Source organism: Oncorhynchus kisutch, unplaced genomic scaffold (assembly GCF_002021735.2).
Source record: "Oncorhynchus kisutch isolate 150728-3 unplaced genomic scaffold, Okis_V2 Okis02a-Okis13b_hom, whole genome shotgun sequence".
Classification (NCBI taxonomy): Eukaryota; Metazoa; Chordata; class Actinopteri; order Salmoniformes; family Salmonidae; genus Oncorhynchus; species Oncorhynchus kisutch.
Window position 1 is genome coordinate 2,756,092 of NW_022261979.1, and position 18,880 is coordinate 2,774,971.

At 42.8% G+C, this 18,880-nt stretch overlaps 1 protein-coding gene across 1 annotated transcript in view; it reads left to right on the forward strand.

Moving 5' to 3' along the window:
- The first annotated feature begins 7,081 nt into the window (after window positions 1-7,081).
- Window positions 7,082-18,880, forward strand: part of LOC109876607 (rap guanine nucleotide exchange factor 5) — a 66,969-nt gene continuing 55,170 nt past the window's right edge. Inside the window, exon 1 of the mRNA XM_031811951.1 lies at window positions 7,082-7,614. Within this exon, the coding sequence (XP_031667811.1) occupies window positions 7,426-7,614 (189 nt within the window). The 5' untranslated portion in view covers window positions 7,082-7,425. The remainder of the gene's footprint in view (window positions 7,615-18,880) is intronic.

The following is an 18,880-nucleotide window of genomic DNA, read 5'->3' on the forward strand; positions in this document are numbered from 1 at the left end:
GTCTGCTCACAGACTACTCCTCCTCCTCCTCCACTGAGTCTGCTCACAGACTACTCCTCCTCCTCCTCCACTGAGTCTGCTCACAGACTACTCCTCCTCCTCCTTCACTGAGTCTGCTCACAGACTACTCCTCCTCCTCCTCCACTGAGTCTGCTCACAGACTACTCATCCTCATCCTCCACTGTGTCTGCTCACAGACTACCTACAACATTGTAGAACATTGTTCTACTGAGGAAACACTTGATGAGCAAAATGTTTCCTCAGACAAACTATTGGGTGGGTAGTGTTTCCTCAGACAAACTATTGGGTGGGTAGTGTTTCCTCAGACAAACTATTGGGTGGGTAGTGTTTCCTCAGACAAACTATTGGGTGGGTAGTGTTTCCCATAGCACTCGATCTTGCCGAGAGACTCAGAGAGCCCTTAACAGTTTAATTCACATAAACCCACTTGTTTATGTCACAAATAATATGAATTACGTAATAACATAATGCCTTGTCAAAACTGTGGTAAATACACCTTTCTTGACTCATAGTGAGACCAGTACACTTAGCATGCATCAGATGTTATCCTCTGCATTAGTAATGTTGTCATTTTATGGGATTTTAGCAATTTATCTGCTAATGACAATAGCCATTTGTTACTCTCAGCAACCGGCGATGCAGCCAACCTGACACACACGATCACCTTTGGCATGAAGGGCCACAACAGCAAACCAATACCTATGGGGATATAGGAGTTAATGACAGGTGTCTGCTGCTCGAGGATATCTAAACACCCCCGTTCCCCTTCCATTCCCCTTGGACACTCTGGCCTGACTGCGGTGACAGCGTATGTGACTCCCCATCTGGAGGAAAATGATGTATCGGATGCATTTGTATTCATTGTGCAGCTGGCGTTCCTCCTCAGCCCATAACCGCTGAGGGACAGCCCTTCTAAAGACTAGCTGATCTGTCTGGTTAAGAAGGAGACTTTAAACCAAGACTCTAGTGATGAAGTCCTTGTTTTGTTCCTCCAGTAAAAAGCAGATAGATGAATGTTTCAAGTTTTTATTTGTCACATGCACCAGTTCAGTGAAATGCTTAACTTACAAGCCCTGCAGTATTCAATATCAAAGTAGTATAACTAACAAAACATATACAGTATAAACATTTTAAAAAACACTAGAAATTAGAGAAGAGATGAATGTGCTGTGTAGTCTATCTGTGCGTCCCAAATGGCACCCTACTCCATATACATAGCACTATGAACCCTGATCAAAAGTAGTGCACTATATAGGGAATAGGGTACAATTTGAGACGCAGACTATAAATGTAGTAGAAACGTCCAGTTATGGATTCTCAGAGAGAAGGATGGGAGGACACCTGCCAATTCCTCGTGGCTTTGGAAGAACAAAAAGGAACATATCCTCATGGAACTCAACTGAAGCTCACATGGTGGAGGATGCAGGGAGGAGACCCCTTCCGATACTGGAGACCAGAGAAGAGAAGAGGGGTATTTCTCATTTAGCTTTTGTGTACATCAGCAGTTTTTTTCCTGTACAGTTGAAGGGTTTTGCTAAGACTCAGTCAACTATCACAGTACAGTTGAAGGGCTTTGCTAAGACTCAGTCAACTATCACAGTACAGTTGAAGGGCTTTGCTAAGACTCAGTCAACTATCACAGTACAGTTGAAGGGCTTTGCTAAGACTCAGTCAACTATCACAGTACAGTTGAAGGGCTTTGCTAAGACCCAGTCAAGCAGTACATTGCTGACAGGGTAAAAATATATATATTAGAGCGATAGATAAAGTGTTCATACTGAGAATGAATGTCCTTGTTTTAGTCTGCTCTGGCACATATCATACTGAGAATGAATGTCCTTGTTTTAGTCTGCTCTGGCACATATCATACTGAGAATGAATGTCCTTGTTTTAGTCTGCTCTGGCACATATCATACTGACAATGAATGCCCTTGTTTTAGTCTGCTCTGGCACATATCATACTGAGAATGAATGTCCTTGTTTTAGCCTGCTCTGGCACATATCATACTGAGAATGAATGTCCTTGTTTTAGTCTGCTCTGGTACATATCATACTGAGAATGAATGTCCTTGTTTTAGTCTGCTCTGGCACATATCATACTGAGAATGAATGTCCTTGTTTTAGTCTGCTCTGGCACATATCATACTGAGAATGAATGTCCTTGTTTTAGTCTGCTCTGGCACATATCATACTGAGAATGAATGTCCTTGTTTTAGTCTGCTCTGGCACATATCATACTGAGAATGAATGTCCTTGTTTTAGTCTGCTCTGGTACATATCATACTGAGAATGAATGTCCTTGTTTTAGTCTGCTCTGGCACATATCATACTGAGAATGAATGTCCTTGTTTTAGTCTGCTCTGGCACATATCATACTGAGAATGATTGTCCTTGTTTTAGTCTGCTCTGGCACATATCATACTGAGAATGAATGTCCTTGTTTTAGTCTGCTCTGGCACATATCATACTGAGAATGCATGTCCTTGTTTTAGTCTGCTCTGGCACATATCATACTGAGAATGAATGTCCTTGTTTTAGTCTGCTCTGGCACATATCATACTGAGAATGAATGTCCTTGTTTTAGTCTGCTCTGGCACATATCATACTGAGAATGAATGTCCTTGTTTTAGTCTGCTCTGGCACATATCATACTGAGAATGAATGTCCTTGTTTTAGTCTGCTCTGGCACATATCATACTGAGAATGAATGTCCTTGTTTTAGTCTGCTCTGGCACATATGTGCGCATCAGTCTATATGTAATTACACAGGGCTCCAGCCAAGCTTCATTTGAGCAGTTAAAGTCTGATTTGACACGTCCATGAATCTGAGACTAGGGGCTCTATTCAATCATAAAGCTGAAGGGGTAAGGATTCCGCAATAGAAAACGTTAAGGTCATTTCCTATTGACTGTTGAATTTCCGTTTAACCTGAATGCAGCCGCCGCTAAAAAGTGTGAGCGTTGCCTTTCAATTTCAATCACGCCGAAAAGCTGAAATTCCGCGATGCGGATTGAATAGAGCCCTATATATTTATATAATGTCTGGTAATAGGAGCAGTAAGCAAAGACATTCAAATGAAGTTTATTAATAAATGTCACAGTCTTTTAAACGGGAAATATGTCCATATATCCTACCACACTCTATCAAGGAGCACATCTTTCTCTGTTCCCGCTACGATCAAATTATAATTTGTCCTGTCACTTTTGTTTTTCAAATGTCCTATTTAGAGTTCATTCGAAAGTATTCAGACCCCTTGACTTTTTCCAAATTTTGTTACCTTACAGCCTTACTCTAAAAGTTCTTATTCATCAATCTACACACAATATCCCATAATGACAAATGTATTGAAAGTAAAAAAACAGAAATATCTTATTTACATAAGTATTCAGACACTTTGCTATGAGACTCGATATTGAACTCAGGTGCATCCTGTTTCCATTGATCATCCCTGAGATGTTTCTACAACTTGAATGGAGTCCACCTGTGATTAATTCAATTGATTGGACATGATTTGGAAAGGCACACACCTGTCTATATAAGGTCCCACAGTGGACAGTGCATGTCAGAGCAAAAACAAAAACCATGAGGTCAAAGGAATTGTCCGTAGAGCTTTAAGACAGGATTGTGTTGAGACACAAATCTGGGCAAGGATACCAAAATATTTCTGCAGGATTGAAGGTTCCCAAGAACACAGTGGCCTCCATCATTGTTAAATGGAAGAAGTTTGAATCACCAAGACTCTTCCTAGAGCTGGCTGCCTGGCCAAACTGAGTAATCTGGGGAGAAGGGAATTGGTCAAGGAGGTGACCAAGAACCCGATGGCCACTCTGACAGAGCTCCAGAGTTCCTCTGTGGAGATGGGAGAACTTTGCAGATGGACAACCATCCCTGCAACACTCCACCAATCAGGCCTTTATGGTAGAGAGGCCAGATGGAAGACACTCCTCAGTAAAAAGCACATGACAGCCCACTTGGAGTTTGGTCAAAGGGCACCAATAGACTCTTAGAACATGAGAATCAAGATTTTCTGGTCTGATGAAAACAAGATTGAACTCTTTGGCCTGAATGCCAAGCATCATGTCTGGAGGAAACCTGGCACCATCCCTACAGTGGTGGCAGCACCATGCTGTGGGGATGTTTTTCAGCGGCAGGGACTGGGAGACTCGACAGGATCGAGGGAAAGATGAACGGAGCAAAGTACAGAGAGCTCTTTGATGAAAACATGCTCCAGAGTGCTCAGGACCTCAGACTGGGGCGAAGGTTCACCTTCCAACAGGACAACGACCCTAAGCACACAGCCAAGACAACGCAGGAGTGGCTTTGTGACAAGTCTCTGAATGTCCTTGAGTGGCCCAGACAGAGCCCGGACTTGAACCCGATCGAACATCTCTGGAGAGACTTGCAGTTCAACACAAGAAAGACCATGACTGTGTCCCAAATGGCACCCTGTTGCCTGTGTAGTACATACCCACAAACAGCTGGGATAGGGCCTTGTCAACACCGACATCGTTTGGACTGAGTGGATGGTAGAGAGCCAAGGAGGCTAAAAAGACTCGAGGGGGAACCTCTCTGATGTGGTTCAGGTCTATGCTTTGGTTTGTTCACATTAGGAATGAGAGCACACCTGGCATTGCCCAGGTGACTGGACCCACATCTCCCTTTTGTCTTGTACTGTACAGTCAGTGGGTGGTGGTGGTGGGCTATTCAGACCAGGAATAGACTGTGCTGGTACCAGAGAATTGTTTGTTTAATACACACCCTAGGTTGTGTAGCACAGCCAACAGAGGCAGATATATCAATACACTACTGTAGCTCAATGCATGACATCTGTAATGTCAAGGCTTGGTTGTTAAGATTCATGACCTCATTGACTTGCTATGTGTTTCCGTTCATCATACAAAATGTGTAAGCACATCGTTTGAGACCGGGTTGAGAGGTTTTCTATGATAACAGGAAGAGGGGTAAAATGATATACAGACCATAGTGGTAAATGCATAATGTACGATAGGTAAAGCCCTGGCTTTCTTCAGGAGCAGAAATGTGTGTTAGAGAATGTCAGACATCAAATGTTTCCATCCCAAATGGCACCCTGTTTCCGATACAGCACACTTCTCAAAAGTAGTGTACTACATAGGAAATATGGTGCCCTTTGGGACGGAAATATTTGGATTATTATTATTACGTGGATTAGATATTAGAAGGTCACAAAGGTTATTCATCGTATGACTATAATTTCTGCCCAGAAAATACATGTTTAATTGGACAAAGTCATTAAAGAGGAAATGTAATTCTGTAGAAATAGGATTTCCTAGTTTCCTTATCATACATATTACACATAGTAGCAGTACAGATAAAGGATCTTAATTTGAGCCAGTTCGCTACAGCAATAAAATAATCCTGCAGCAACAGAAAATGTGAATTACTATGTGGATTATGATGAATTAACATTTTTGTAAGGGTTGATACATTTTTCATAAGGGAAAATCAAGTGAAATAAGCTTTTTTTTTTACCTCAAATACACTATACGTTTAGTTCTCCTACAACAGAGTGATCAAATTAAGATCCTACATCTGTATGTCATACAGTGTGAGTGATATTGTAATTGGCTTATATGATTATTATGTGGGCACTGAAGAAGTGACCCATCTTCTTCGGGTTCGGTGTCCCTTCCACGGGACGGTTGAGCTAACGTAGGCTAATGCGATTAGCATGAGGTTGTAAGTATCAAGAACATTTCCCAGGACATAGACATATCTGATATTGGCAGAAAGCTTAAATTCTTGTTAATCTAACTGCAGTGTTCAATTTACAGTAGCTATTACAGTGAAAGAACACCATGCTATTGTTTGAGGAGAGTGCTTAATTTTGAACAAGAAAAGCTATTAATCAACAAATTAGGCACATTTGGGCAGTCTTGATAAAAAATGTTGAACAGAAATGCAATGGTTAATTGGATAAGACTAAAACTTTGCACATACACTGCTGCCATCTAGTGGTCAATATCGAAATTGTACCTGGGCTAGAATAATACATTATGGCCTTTTTCTTGCATTTCAAATATGATGGTACAAAAAAATACAAAAGAACGGTTGGCTTTTTCTTTGTATTATTTTTTATCAGATCTGTTGTGTTATATTCTCCTACATCCCTTTCACATTTCCACACACTTCAAAGGGTTTCCTTTCAAATGATACCACAAATATGCATATCCTTGCTTCAGAGCCTGAGCTACAGGCAGTTAGATTTGGGTCATTTTAGGCAAAAATTGGGGGAAAAAGTGGCGTATCCTTAAGAGATTTTCTAAGGCAATTAAATAAAAATCTATTTACAAATGAGACCTACTCAGCCATCATCACATGCATCCCGATGGGGTTCTGTAGGAGCTAGGGTGTGCAAAGGACTTTCAATGTCACTCACACCCAACTCTTCAGTCTGGCCCACCTATTCAATAACAGAAAGTACAGAACGGAGCAAGGACAGGATGAGCACAACGGCAGACCAACCTGTGACAGACCACCCTGTGACAGACCACCCTGTGACAGACCAACATGTGACAGACCAACCTGTGACAGACCACCCTGTGACAGACCACCCTGTGACAGACCACCCTGTGACAGCAGCACTGAATGTTCTATCAACTAAAATGTCTTGCTCTGTCGGTCATAGTTGGAAATTGAACCCAGATTCGTCCACTGTGTTTACCTCTGTGTTCTCTCAGGGGGTCCAAAACCCCCCTACCTCCCCTGTCTACCCCCCCCCCCCCCTCCCCCCAGTGTTCACCCACCCAGGCCCAGCCCACCTCAGACAGCATGGACAGGGGGAGGTAGAGATAGTGGAACTTCCTCTGCAGGGGCTGGTCTTGAGTGCTTTACCAGATGTTTCCTGATCCCCTCTCTCCCCCTCTCTCTCTCGCCCTCCCTCTCTCCATGTCTCTCCCCTCTCTCTCCCTCCCTCCCTCTCTTCCTTCCTTCCTTCCCTCCCCTCCCTCTCTCTCTTTCTCTCCCTCTATCCCCTCCCTCTCTCCCCTCCCTCCTTCCCCAGCAGTGAAAGAGAAGGGAAGGAGGCAGTAGCAGTCAGTATCTCTCTCCCTCTGGATCTAAGCATATAGAACAGAGGCACCTGGAGTCCTTGCTGTTTCACAGCCCTCTCTATCTCTCTATTTCTGCATCTGCAGGCCAACCAGAGAGCCAGCCGGAGCTGTTGTTGGTGCTTCTACAGGGATCTGCTTTGGCTCAGTGAGAGGAGGCCGTAACTCACCTGCGCTCACAGACACACACACAGAGACAAACAGCCAGACAGACACACACTCAAGGTTTCCTGGCCCATCCCCCTCACACACACCTTTGGAGTGCACTGTGAGAGAGGAGGAGAGGAGTACACCGTGCTGGTTCTACTCTACAGTAATGTCGTGGGACTGTGGCCTGAAGTACATGTTCTCCGTGTCCCCGGCGCTGAAGCCGTGTGTGTGTGCCCTGCACGACAAGGAGGACCTGTCCCATCTGGAGATGGTCCAGAGACTGGCCAAAGACGGATGTCGCTTCCTCCAGAACCACAACAACAGCAGCAAGGCCGCCCCAGAGAGGACAGCAGAGGTGAGAGACAACGTCACGTTGCATTCACAGAATATTAACACTGTGACAGAGCTAGAGAAATCATCACACTCTCAAACACTGTGACAGAGTTAGTCTAGAGAAATCATCACACTCTCAAACACTGTGACAGAGTTAGTCTAGAGAAATCATCACACTCTCAAACACTGTGACAGAGTTAGTCTAGAGAAATCATCACACTCTCAAATACTACACTCTTAGAAAAAAGGGTTCCAAAAGGGTTCTTTGCGGAGTGATAGGGTTCTACCAAGAACCGTTTTGATCAGAATAACCCTTTTGGAAAACCAGTGTTCTTTGTAAGGCAAAGGGTTCTACCTAGAACCTTCCACATCCTGAGAACTTTTTTTGGAAGAAAGGGTTCTTTGGAAGGCAAGTAGGGTTTTTACATAGAACCATATCTAATATTTCCCAGCTCTATTGCAGGGATATTTGCAGGGATATTTTCAGATGTTTGGATGTATTGTAATATCTGTATTTTGCATGTATATTTATTCATTTGGATGAACTTTATGCTACACAATGATAAATAACATATCCTTTCTGTTGGATTTATTGCACCCGTTAGTTACTGAGATGGTTGTTCCAGTTTAGATGATTGAGGTAGACTCAGTATTCATTCTTCCCTAACCTGGCAGTCATTTTGAATACAGGTTGCAGGATTGACAATGTTGGATATCCTTACTCTGGCTGGATTCCAGTAGGAATTACATATCACTTTGCAAGCCAGCATAATGTGACTTACAGGCCTGATTTGGCCTGTAAACCAGGAGATTCCTAACACCACTGTGATATAACAAATAAAGGCCCCATGATATATGTTCAAATAAAATTGGCTGGTGTAACCATTTATAGAGGATTCTAGGAAGAACCGTCCACTCTCTCTAGAGCACCACTCCCTCTAGAGTACCACTCCCTCTATAAGCACCACTCCCTCTATAAGCACCACACTCTCTAGAGCACCACTCCCTCTAGAGCACCACTCCCTCTATAAGCACCACTCTCTCTAGAGCACCACTCCCTCTATAAGCACCACTCCCTCTATAAGCACCACTCCCTCTAGAGCACCACTCGCTCTAGAGCACCACTCCCTCTATAAGCACCACTCCCTCTATAAGCACCACTCCCTCTAGAGCACCACTCCCACTATAAGCACCACTCCCTCTAGAGTACCACTCCCTCTATAAGCACCACTCCCTCTATAAGCACCACTCCCTCTATAAGCACCACTCTCTCTAGAGCACCACTCCCTCTATAAGCACCACTCCCTCTATAAGCACCACTCCCTCTAGAGCACCACTCCCTTTAGAGCACCACTCCCTCTAGAGCACCACTCTCTCTAGAGCACCACTCCCTCTAGAGCACAACTCCCACTATAAGCACCACTCCCTCTAGAGCACCACTCCCTCTATAAGCACCACTCCATCTAGAGCACCACTCCCTCTATAAGCACCACTCCATCTAGAGCACCACTCCCTCTATAAGCACCACTCCATCTAGAGCACCACTCCCTCTATAAGCACCACTCCCTCTATAAGCACCACTCCCTCTATAAGCACTACTCCCTCTAGAGCACCACTCCATCTAGAGCACCACTCTCTCTATAAGCACCACTCCCTCTATAAGCACCACTCCATCTAGAGCACCACTCCCTCTATAAGCACCACTCCATCTAGAGCACCACTCCCTCTATAAGCACCACTCCATCTAGAGCACCACTCCCTCTATAAGCACCACTCCCTCTAGAGCACCACTCCCTCTATAAGCACCACTCCCTCTAGAGCACCACTCCCTCTATAAGCACCACTCCCTCTATAAGCACCACTCCGTCTAGAGCACCACTCCCTCTATAAGCACCACTCAGTCTAGAGCACCACTCCCTCTAGAGCACCACTCCCTCTATAAGCACCACTCCCTCTATAAGCACCACTCCGTCTAGAGCACCACTCCCTCTATAAGCACCACTCCGTCTAGAGCACCACTCCCTCTATAAGCACCACTCCGTCTAGAGCCAACCATTCATCCAAATGATCTTAACTTGTCATCTGGTATTATTGGATGGTTCATATCCGGTAATGCCTCTGCCCGGAGGATCTTTCCGGGTACAGGTTTGGAGTGAAAACCTCCTGGAGGGTATCTCTCCAGGAACAGGGTTGGAGTGGAAACCTCCAGGAGGGCATCTCCAGGAACAGGGTTGGAGAACCCTGCCCTAGTGAACCAAGCCTATTGCCTGCCCACTCACTTGTTATTCTGAGAACTAGAAGGTTCTGGAGGGGAGTATTATTAAGTCCTACGTAACACTCCATTCAGTTACCTTGGAATACACCTACTGTAAGAGCTATATGGCAAATGATTGACAAACCTCTAGCTAGCTACTGTGACTGCCTTATTAACCTGTTAAAAACAAATGAGATTCATTTAGTTCCTAACTACCGTATACTTAGAACCATCATAATGTCAATACCGTTAACTGAATCCAGTGTTATTGGGTGGTTAAGAGCGCTCACTCTATTTTGTGTCAAAATCCAACAGCCTATTAGAACACTTGAGAGGAGGTGGTGTCCTGATTGGCTAGCTCGGTGTAGGGTGAAGTTGCCCCTAGATGCTGATCTCAGGAAAATGTAGCATTTTGCCCACTCATGGTTAAGGTCAGGACTGGGGGAGCGAAGCTGATCCTAGGTCTGTACCTAGAACCACCCTGGAGCGCTGAGTCCACGATGGCCTCAGTTCTTCCCTTCCTGCCTGACCAGCTGTGTTTCTATCTGTGCAGCAGAACGACACAGCAACAATGGCAGGAAGAGCTGACGTAAGTTCCACAGGCCCCTGGCTGGCCCCACCGTGGGCTGGCCCCTCAGTCTCCCCACCATGCCAAGACATTGTGTTGGTTTCAGTGTGGATTTCAATGCTGCAGGTCCCTGACCTTTTCTCTAAAACACTGGTGATGAGTCCCAAACTGCACCTTTTTCCCTATGTAGTGCACTACGATTGACCAGAGCCCTATGGACCCTGGTCAAAGTACTGTAGGTCACTATATAGGGATCCATTTGGGACACAGCCTGGAGCAGGTTTGGTTACTGTAACCCTGCTTGTCATAATTCACCACAATGAACGCGACTCTACTGTACACCGCAGCATGGCCTTAAATGCCATCTTAGATGTGATAACAACACCTCCTTGTCGTTGTGTGTTCTTTCAGTAAATGTCACCTTCTTATTCAATAGGACTAACTCTTTTACGTCAAGTGGGTGTCTCAAGTAGGGCTGTGCCCTCAAACCTATTTTTATTCTCAACCTTTTTAATATAGCCCACATCAAAAGAAAGGAGAACATGTTTTGTTTTGTTGGTGGGATCTGAGTATGACCAAGAGGCAAAGATCTGGTTTATGTCATTGAAAATAAGAATTTGTTCTTAACTGACTTGCCTAGTTAAATTAAATAAATAAAGTAATGTGATGCTTCTTGAAAACTTTACAGCTTGACTAATTCTTAAAGGAAAATACCACTCAAAAAGATGTTTTTATTACAGGATCTGTCTTGAATGTGGTCTGAATGCTAAAGCAACATGCTCTGAAATGCAGGTAGAAAAACGTTTCCTTCATGAAGAATAATTATGTATTCTACACCTCTTCTAGTCTGTTACCGTTGTCGTTCTATGCCTTGCATTTTCAGGGGCAGCTGTGTACTTATCTCTGTGTATACTCGTATTGCTACCTCTAACGCTGTTGTAATCTATAGCACCTACATAGAAAATGCACTTGCTGAGCATTTTTCATTCCTAGCCTACCAGGACAAATCCATTTTGAACACAGAGATAACTCTCCACAGTAAAGTACATACAGTATCTTAGCACTAAAGCCAGTGTCCTACATGTTGTTGTGAATGGGTGATTTTTCAAGTCTGCCAGCACAGCATAATGTATGGTACTGTGTTGATATGGAAGGTTATTGCTGCCTGGTCGTAAATATTCCACAAGCTTATGTTTCCCTATGTTAGATAGCTCCTATGTTTCCCTATGTTAGATAGCTCCTATGTTTCCCTATGTTAGATAGCTCCTATGTTTCCCTATGTTAGATAGCTCCTATGTTTCCCTATGTTAGATAGCTCCTATGTTTTCCTATGTTAGATAGCTCCTATGTTTCCCTATGTTAGATAGCTCCTATGTTTTCCTATGTTAGATAGCTCCTATGTTTCCCTATGTTAGATAGCTCCTATGTTTCCCTATGTTAGATAGCTCCTATGTTTCCCTATGTTAGATAGCTCCTATGTTTCCCTATGTTAGATAGCTCCTATGTTTCCCTATGTTAGATAGCTCCTATGTTTCCCTATGTTAGATAGCTCCTATGTTTCCCTATGTTAGATAGCTCCTATGTTTCCCTATGTTAGATAGCTCCTATGTTTCCCTATGTTAGATAGCTCCTATGTTTCCCTATGTTAGATAGCTCCTATGTTTCCCTATGTTAGATAGCTCCTATGTTTCCCTATGTTAGATAGCTCCTAAGTTTCCCTATGTTAGATAGCTCCTATGTTTCCCTATGTTAGATAGCTCCTATGTTTCCCTATGTTAGATAGCTCCTATGTTTCCCTATGTTAGATAGCTCCTATGTTTTCCTATGTTAGATAGCTCCTATGTTTCCCTATGTTAGATAGCTCCTATGTTTCCCTATGTTAGATAGCTCCTATGTTTCCCTATGTTAGATAGCTCCTATGTTTCCCTATGTTAGATAGCTCCTATGTTTCCCTATGTTAGATAGCTCCTATGTGTCCCTATGTTAGATAGCTCCTATGTTTCCCTATGTTAGATAGCTCCTATGTTTCCCTATGTTAGATAGCTCCTATGTTTCCCTATGTTAGATAGCTCCTATGTGTCCCTATGTTAGATAGCTCCTATGTGTCCCTATGTTAGATAGCTCCTATGTTTTCCTAAAGGAACAGTGGATCAATGTTTTGATCATCCAACACAGTCTTCTTTGTTTTCTTTTTTGTCCACTTGCAGAACAGAACAGTTTGAGATAATGTGCAGATGTCATGTTTATCTATTTTCATCACAGAGCCAATTCCTAGAGAAGGACTGGAGGTTAACGGCCTAAGCAGGAATTTGAGTAACTCACTTCTGGATAGTAACCCAGGCAGACTTGTGTCACATCACATCAGTAAAAACCACTTCTTCTACAGACCTCTGATGTAAACACTTCTCAGTGAGAGAGAGAATTCTATGTGTATCTGTGTTCTATCAAGACCCTGGAGGTCCTGCTGCGGACTTCATAGCGAACATGTTTGAGCTGCCTCAGCCGTGGTTACACAGAGAATGCCAACACATCCCTTAAGCCCGCACAGCGCCTCTGAACGGGAAAACAGCGTCTGGACTGTTTCCATTTAGAAAGCTGTTACTACCCTGACTTAAAATGTTAAGTGGTATCAACTTATCAAACGTACGTTCTATCAGCTCAACTTGATTTCTTCGGATTTGACATAACTTAACATTTCTAAGCAGTCATTTTTTACATTTGAAATAACTAAACAAGCCAACAGAGGGAGCTTCACTGCTTAGCCACAGTAGTGGGTTAGGAGTTCAGCCAAACTGGACGTGACCTATCAGGGTCTAAGGGATGGATAGCGTTTCTCCTTCACAGTGTCTATGTTAAGAAACATTCTAGTGGTACTGGAGGTCACCTCCACCACTTCTACAGGAACACTGTGTCCCAGAGAGAGAGAGAGAGAGAGAGAGAGAGAGGAGAGAGAGAGAGAGTTGCACTCTGCCTCATTAAAAGCATCCAGTCTGGAGTGGAGGCCAGTGCCATTGTTTATAGATGGACACTTGTGGTCACAAAGGCCAGCCCATCCACAGAGTAGCACAGCAGCTGCAAAGATGTGATCAATAACTGTTTGGGGGGGGGGGAGCACATGCCTGGCCTGATGCTGGTTGAATGGTCAGAGGCACTCTCTGATTTCTGATTCTACTCCCGGGTTTGGTTTACTGTTCAAGGTGCCATAGCACGAAATACAGTATCTGTCTTTAAGATTGTTGTTTTTTTAGAGCAGGGGTTCACAAACATTTTGGGGCCAGGGACCACTTTTGTGATAGCAAATTCTTCAAGAAGCCTGATGTGAACCATGCCTCGAACAAAAGAGTCCTCAGAAGACGTAAGATTAAGAATTGTTGACTTGCATGAAGCTGGAAAGGGTTACAAAAGTATCTCTAAAAGCCTTGATGCTCATCAGTCCATCAGTCCACAGTAACGTGACACGTCATGCACTGCCCCTGTACAGGGCACTAGTCTGTCACAGCCCCTGTACAGGGCACTAGTCTGTCACAGCCCCTGTACAGGGCACTAGTCTGTCACAGCCCCTGTACAGGGCACTAGTCTGTCACAGCCCCTGTACAGGGCACTAGTCTGTCACAGCCCCTGTACAGGGCACTAGTCTGTCAAAGCCCCTGTACAGGGTTCATAGAAAGCAGCTGTGTTGTTAAGCTTTCATCATGTTGTGAAGCAGGATGCCGAGAAGCACAGCCCTCAGATTCTGGGAAACTGTTATGTTCTGCAAATCCCACCTTGACTCACTGCCTGCATCCCAAATGGCACCATATTCCCTACATAGTGCACTGCTTGTCACCAAAGCCCCTATGGGCCCTGATCAAAAGTAATGCACTATATAGGGAATAGGGTGCCCTTTGGGACACAGACACTGTACTGTGTAAGGAACTTCCAATAACATTACCATTAATGGTATTTTTGGATACGCATGAAAAAGTCCCTCCCTGTAAGATCTGCGTCAGAGACGGCACCTTTTCCCTATACAGTGCACTCCCTTTGACGAGGGGAGATGGGCTGCCATTTGGGAGTCCAGATCTGATTGTGTGATTTTTATACTGCCTGTGTTGGGGAAAGTGCTCTGCTCATTGATGGACAGTTTTTTACTTATGTGGATGTGCATTAGTTTGTGCATTAGTTTGGGAGTGGTGTTTGTGTGTGTGTGTGTGTGTGGCCATGCTTTGGGATCAGTTGAAGTGTGTCAGGAAGTGGTGCTGTGCTGAAGGTCCCTGGATGCCTCAGTGCAATAGTCAATTAGAGCAGAAAACTGCAGCCACTTCCAGCCTGTCTGCCTGCCTAATGGCATGCAGAGGCTTGTGCTGACTGGTGTGCGTGTGCGTGTGCGTGTGTGTGTGTGTGTGTGTTTGTGTGTGTGTGTGTGTGTGTGTGTGTGTGTGTGTGTGTGTGTGTGTGTGTGTGTGTGTGTGTGTGTGTGTGTGTGTGTGTGTAGCATGCAGTAGACTACTCATTATGTAACACTAAGTACTCCAGTCCAGACCCAGCAGTGTCAATCATTCAACGGGCACCAATTACGCCAGTTACAGACATGATTAGAATGTGCATGGCTACTGTACTTCATCACCTATTAATCTACTGTACTCTACCATCTATTAATCTACTGTCCTCTACCATCTATTAATCTACTGTACTCTACCATCTATTAATCTACTGTACTCTACCATCTATTAATCTACTGTACTCTACCATCTATTAATCTATTGTACTCTACCATCTATTAATCTACTGTACCCTACCATCTAATGTACTGTACTCTACTATCTATTAATTTACTGTACTCTACTATCTATTAATCTACTGTACTCTACTATCTATTAATCTATTGTACTCTACCATCTATTAATCTACTGTACTCTACCACCTATTAATCTACTGTACTCTACCATCTATTAATCTACTGTACTCTACCATCTATTAATCTACTGTACTCTACTATCTATTAATCTATTGTACTCTACCATCTATTAATCTACTGTACTCTATCATCTATTAATCTACTGTACTCTACTATCTATTATTCTATTGTACTCTACCATCTATTAATCTACTGTACTCTACCACCTATTAATCTACGGTATTCTACCATCTAGTAATGTACTGTACTCCATCACCTATTAATCTACTGTACTCTACCATCTATTAATCTACTGTACTCTACCATCTATTAATCTCCTGTACTCCATCACCTATTAATCTCTACCATCTAGTAATGTACTGTACTCTACCATCTATTAATCTATTGTACTCTACTATCTATTAATCTATTGTACTCTACCATCTATTAATCTACTGTACTCTACTATCTATTAATCTATTGTACTCTACCATCTATTAATCTACTGTACTCTACTATCTATTAATCTATTGTACTCTACCACCTATTAATCTACTGTACTCTATCATCTATTAATCTACTGTACTCTACTATCTATTAATCTATTGTACTCTACCATCTATTAATCTACTGTACTCTACTATCTATTAATCTATTGTACTCTACCACCTATTAATCTACTGTACTCTACCATCTATTAATCTATTGTACTCTACCATCTAGTAATGTACTGTACTCTACCACCTATTAATCTACTGTACTCATCATCTATTAATCTACTGTACTCTACTATCTAGTAATCGACTGTACTCTACTATCTAGTAATCTACTGTACTCTACCATCTATTTATTTTTATTTATTTATTTATTTTATTTTACCTTTATTTAACCAGGCAAGTCAGTTAAGAACACATTCTTATTTTCAATGACGGCCTGGGAACAGTGGGTTAACTGCCTGTTCAGGGGCAGAACGACAGATTTGTACCTTGTCAGCTCGGGGGTTTGAACTCACAACCTTCCGGTTACTAGTCCAACGCTCTAACCACTAGGCTACCCTTAATTTACTGTACTCTACTATCTATTCATAATGTGCATCCCAAATGGCACCCTATTCCCATCCCCCCACCCATAGGCCTCTGGTCAAAAGTAGTGCACTATACAGGGGATAGGGTACTATTCTGTCTCTATATCTACTGCCTAAATATCACCAACTTTACTGAATGTCAAATGCTTCAACCATTAATTTAATTGGTTTATTATGCAAACTGTATACTTGTCAGAAATCATCATGCATGGCTGCTTGCAAAGCTGACATGTTCAGACATCCGATGAGAGAAATAATGAGATGGAATGGAGGAGAGATGTAGAATCACTAGTCCTGGTTCAACCAGTGCATTACAATCACCATTACAGGTCCATTACAGGTCCATTACAATCACCATTACAGGTCCATTACAATCACCATTACAGGTCCATTACAATCACCATTACAATCACCTTTACAGGTCCATTACAATCACCATTACAATCACCATTACAGGTCCATTACAATCACCATTACAGGCCCATTACAATCACCATTACAGGTCCCTTACAATCACCATTACAGGTCCATTACAATCACCATTACAGGTCCATTACAATCACCATTACAATCACCATTACAGGTCCATTACAATCACCATTACAATCACCATTACAGGTCCATTACAATCACCATTACAGGTCCCTTACAATCACAATTACAGGTCCATTACAATCACCATTACAGGTCCATTACAATCACCATTACAGGTCCATTACAATCACCATTACAGGTCCATTACAATCACCATTACAATCACCATTACAGGTCCATTACAATCACCATTACAATCACCATTACAGGTCCATTACAATCACCATTACAGGTCCATTACAATCACCATTACAGGTCCATTACAATCACCATTACAATCACCATTACAGGTCCATTACAATCACCATTACAGGTCCATTACAATCACCATTACAGGTCCATTACAATCACCATTACAGGTCCCTTACAATCACCATTACAGGTCCATTACAATCACCATTACAATCACCATTACAGGTCCATTACAATCACCATTACAATCACCATTACAGGTCCATTACAATCACCATTACAGGTCCATTACAATCACCATTACAGGTCCATTACAATCCCCATTACAGGTCCATTACAATCACCATTACAGGTCCATTACAATCACCATTACAGGTCCCTTACAATCACCATTACAGGTCCATTACAATCACCATTACAGGTCCCTTACAATCACCATTACAGGTCCATTACAATCACCATTACAGGTCCATTACAATCACCATTACAGGTCCATTACAATCACCATTACAATCACCATTACAGGTCCATTACAATCACCATTACAATCACCATTACAGGTCCATTACAATCACCATTACAATCACCATTACAGGTCCATTACAATCACCATTACAGGCCCATTACAATCACCATTACAGGTCCCTTACAATCACCATTACAGGTCCATTACAATCACCATTACAGGTCCATTACAATCACCTTTACAGGCTATTTTGTTAAAGAAAACTATTTTTGTGTGTTTATGTATTCGTTTTCCAGTATTCATCCACTCCCTCTACTAATCCCTAATGCTCTCTGAGGTAACTGAATAGTGATTTCCATCTGGTATTTATGCATCCGTGTGTGTTTGTGTTTGTCCAGTTATGACCCAAAGAGCTACAAATGGTTGAATGTGACTTCCTTTTCCCAGTTCTCACAACCCCCCACTACACTTCTCTTGCACATCATCCCAACCTCGATTCCTAAAAGGGCCTTCATGTGTCCCTCGGTTTCCACTCCAGCCAATTTCCCCCGGCCTAATTGGTTCAATGAGTTACTTCCCCTTCGTCTGCATTGGTGCCGTTGTTAAACCCTCTATGCAGATTATAGTGGTGATGTAACTCTCTTTCTGATTTACACATCCTTCAACACATTATTGTCTTATTGAACCAATGGTATTGATAAAGATAATGTACTCTTGTTTAGGACTTAAGGGGAAAAAAACGACACAGCACACACAAACACACACACACACACACACACACACACACACACACACACACACACACACACACACACACACACACACACACACACACACACACACACACACACACACACACACACACACACACTTTCATTGCCTCTTAGTCTCTTAGTCTAATCTAGAGTGACACTAGCAATAACCTCATAATATTATTTAACACCATTATCTGGGACAGTTACTACTACAATATCCCAATTCAACTTCCCACAGAGTGAGTGGACTGCATAATCTGACTACTACTGAATATACATGATGTACTGTATAGTAATTGATTTTGCTTCACAACTTATTCTGCTCTCCTGCATGTGAGGAACAATCATAAGTTGTAGTTGTTGTTGTGGTAATTGTCTCAGTGGGTTAAACTGCTATCCTTGACCCATGACTACATGAGACTGGGTGGCCAGAGGACAGGCATTCACAGCAGAGGAGTTTGTTGTTCCTGTGTGGGTGGAAAGAGAGGGGGGGGGGGCA